Source organism: Marmota marmota, unplaced genomic scaffold, assembly GCF_001458135.2.
Source record: "Marmota marmota marmota unplaced genomic scaffold, marMar, whole genome shotgun sequence".
Classification (NCBI taxonomy): Eukaryota; Metazoa; Chordata; class Mammalia; order Rodentia; family Sciuridae; genus Marmota; species Marmota marmota.
This window is the reverse complement of record NW_026010167.1, coordinates 165-3,153: the sequence shown is the minus strand read 5'-3', so window position 1 is coordinate 3,153 and position 2,989 is coordinate 165. Positions and strand designations below refer to the sequence as shown.

Sequence of the window (2,989 nt, the reverse complement as noted above, 5' to 3'; positions counted from 1 at the left end):
TCCCACTCACACATAACTCCTCCTCCTCTGTCCTCTCCTCCCCCCTCCTCCCTCCCTCCCCCTCCTCCTCCCCCTCCTCCCATCCCCCTCCCCCCCCACCCCCTCCTCCTTCCTCTCTTTCTCACCTCTCTCACACCTCTCTCTCACTCCACTTACTAACTCATTCTTCTGTTCCCAGCACAGCTGATTCAAATTCCCCATAAGCCTGGATTTTCAGGTGAGGTCTCCCCCCACCCTCCCCTGCATCTGTAAGTGTATTGAATCAGAGCCCCATGGCGACTAAGGGAGAAGACCAGAAGTGTGGGGTGGCCCAAGAGCTACAGCAGGTGGTCAGTCTCAGAAGAAGCTTTCAAGGAGAAATGGCACAGGGATGCACCAGGGAGAATATCCCACAGGATGCCACAGCTGGTGATTGGGCATGGCAGGCAGCAGGCTACAAGCGTGAGGAGGCTATTGTGGCGGCTATGGCTGACACGCAGCTTCCGGAGGCCTTGGAGTGGAGAAAGGAGGAGGCCATTGGTGAAGGGGAGGTGCTGTTTGTAGAGGGCTTAATGGAGGTGGCCGAGGTAGTTACCAAGGAGGATATGGAAGAGAAACAAAAGAAGGATATGGGGAAGGAGGAGCCAGAAGAGGAAGAGAAGGTGGAACAGGAGCTGGATCACTATGCTGAAGAGCGTCAGGAGAAGAAGGAAGGGGATTATCAGGCTCAGCCAGGGCCTAGACCTACCACCAGCAGGCTGCCTCTGGAAGAACTACAGGCTCTTCAGTTGGATCTGGAACCAGTGAATAGCCAGGCCACCAGAGCCTATTCCCATCTGAAGCAGAAGCTGAAGCAGAGATGCAATCCTCAACTGGATTGCAGAAGTAGCATCATCCAGAGCATACCTGGCTTTTGGGCCAAAACAGTATCCTTTTGATTCTTATCCAAAGAGGGACTGGGATAGAAGGAGAATGAGTAATATAGGGTAATATATAGCATCAGAATGAACAGGATGAGTAAAAACAGGAGCTTTTTCTTCTGCAGAAATGGTCTTAGAAATCTGAATAAGGCATGTGAACATTGTTGAACATGTAAATGACACAAAAATTAATCTCAGTGATCGTGAATAGAAGTTCAAATAAGAAACTGGAGGAAGTTTTTTGTACAGAACTGCTATTCCATGCACAGCTTCCCTGGAAATAATGCCGCAGGGAAGAGTGCTGAATAACAACCATGGTCAGAGCTGGGACAGCACATACTTACACATACACAAACTAGTATGGTGTTCAGCACAAAGGAAGCATATCAATCAAGAACAATGAGGAAGCAGCTTCTTCCAGAGTTGGTGCAGGCAGTCTCATCTGCACATGATCAGGGCCCCAAATTTCCCTAGGAATCCTTTGAGAACCAGAGGTGGCAATGCTTGGATGTCTGGGAAAGCCCCTGTCCCACACTTTCTTTGCTCTGTAGAATGCCACAGCTGCTTGTAGCATGTCTTTCTATAGCATCTTAAGGCTCCTTGACCCAAGGCAGTTTGTGAATCACCCCCAGATGTCCTCAATGATCAGTGACCAAGATGAAGACATGCTTAGCTACATGACTCATTTGGAGGTCAGGCTCAATGAGATACTGATCAGACGTTTATCAGGGGAGGATATGGGAAATAACTGATTCCTATAAGTGGAATTTATAAGTCACTCAGAATAAAGATTTATCAACTGTTCTGGCAGGTGGAAGAATACAAGCATCCCAGTCATTGCTGCAAGATCATCTTGTTCTTTGGAAACAACCCTTACTTCCGGAATGAAGTAATCACTAAGGAATATCTCATTACTATAAATGGTAAGAAGTGGCTAACCTGATTTGTCATAAAGTTGGGGAGGTTTTCTACATAACTTCTTCCCCCATATCTCTCTTCCTGCAGGATACCAGGCATCTTATTCCACTGCAGTTCAGTGGTATCAGGAATATAAATGTGAAGCCTGCAGCCACAGGCACCACAACAGCAGCCCTAACTTCTTCAACTGGTTTACTGATCACAATTTCACAGGCTCAAACAGGATTACTGAGGTGGGTTCCATTAGGTGATAACATCAGTAACATGGGTGGTCTGCTGGGGAGTAGAGCTCAATTTTGACATGTCCTGTCCCTGTTCCCTTCCAAGATCATCAGTAAGGACTTGTGGCTTAACCCCTTGCACTACTACAAGAGGATGAAAGCACCTGAAGAGGGAGCAGAGAGGACAGGTGAACAGGTGAGGCAGCAGAATTTGCAAAGCATGTTGTCATGTTTCTGGGGTTTAATTTCACAAGTACAAATAGAGACTCTGAGGAAAAGGTGTAATGACAAAACCAGTTCATCCAGGGCATGAGCATGATACAGGAGTATTGGGTAAAACAGGTTATGGCTGGGGATATGAAATTCTTCTGTAGCATAGACAATGTCCAGAGTTCCAAAGAAAGAAGATATGATGAATCATCATCACATCCCTGAATGCACTCCCATGACAACTAACCCATCTACAACTTCTCTGACGAATAAATTGTGGATCACCTCAATTTATATCACTTTTCCAGCAATATCTGTGAATAGTTAGGTGATGCTTTGTGGCTTTGTATTTTCAACCTTTATCTTTGAAATTAGCATTTATTTATTTTCTTAAACATCTCCTTTTAGTGCATTCTCCTGTTACACAGAATGCTCTCAGTGGGATATGGGTGAGAGAATGAGTGTTAACACATGGCAAGTTTTAACACATTGGAGGTCAAGAATCAGGAATGGGTAGCCTGACCTGGAAAAATCAAAACAAATACTAGACATTCTGCTGAAAGAAAAAAACAAATACTTATGTGTGTTTGTGTTTTAGGGGCCTCCCAGATTTTGAACTGAATGGTGAGTCAAATGAACCCACATCTTGTGTATAACTATAGGTAAAAGAGGAGGATGCCACATAAAGTTAAGGGATTACTGAAGGACATAGGGCAGAGTCTTGGAGGAAAAAGTGAAAAA

General features: G+C 45.3%; 1 protein-coding gene across 1 annotated transcript; it reads left to right on the top strand.

Annotated features, from left to right (window-relative positions):
* Positions 1–272: 272 nt before the first annotated feature.
* On the top strand, positions 273–2,234 carry LOC107134848 (testis-specific Y-encoded protein 9-like; the record flags this gene model as incomplete). Its single annotated transcript, XM_015476870.1, has 7 exons — positions 273–329; positions 426–566; positions 681–905; positions 1,514–1,591; positions 1,711–1,822; positions 1,905–2,050; positions 2,145–2,234. Coding segments are annotated over exons 1-7 (849 nt in total), but the record flags the coding sequence as incomplete, so codon positions are not given.
* Positions 2,235–2,989: the final 755 nt, after the last annotated feature.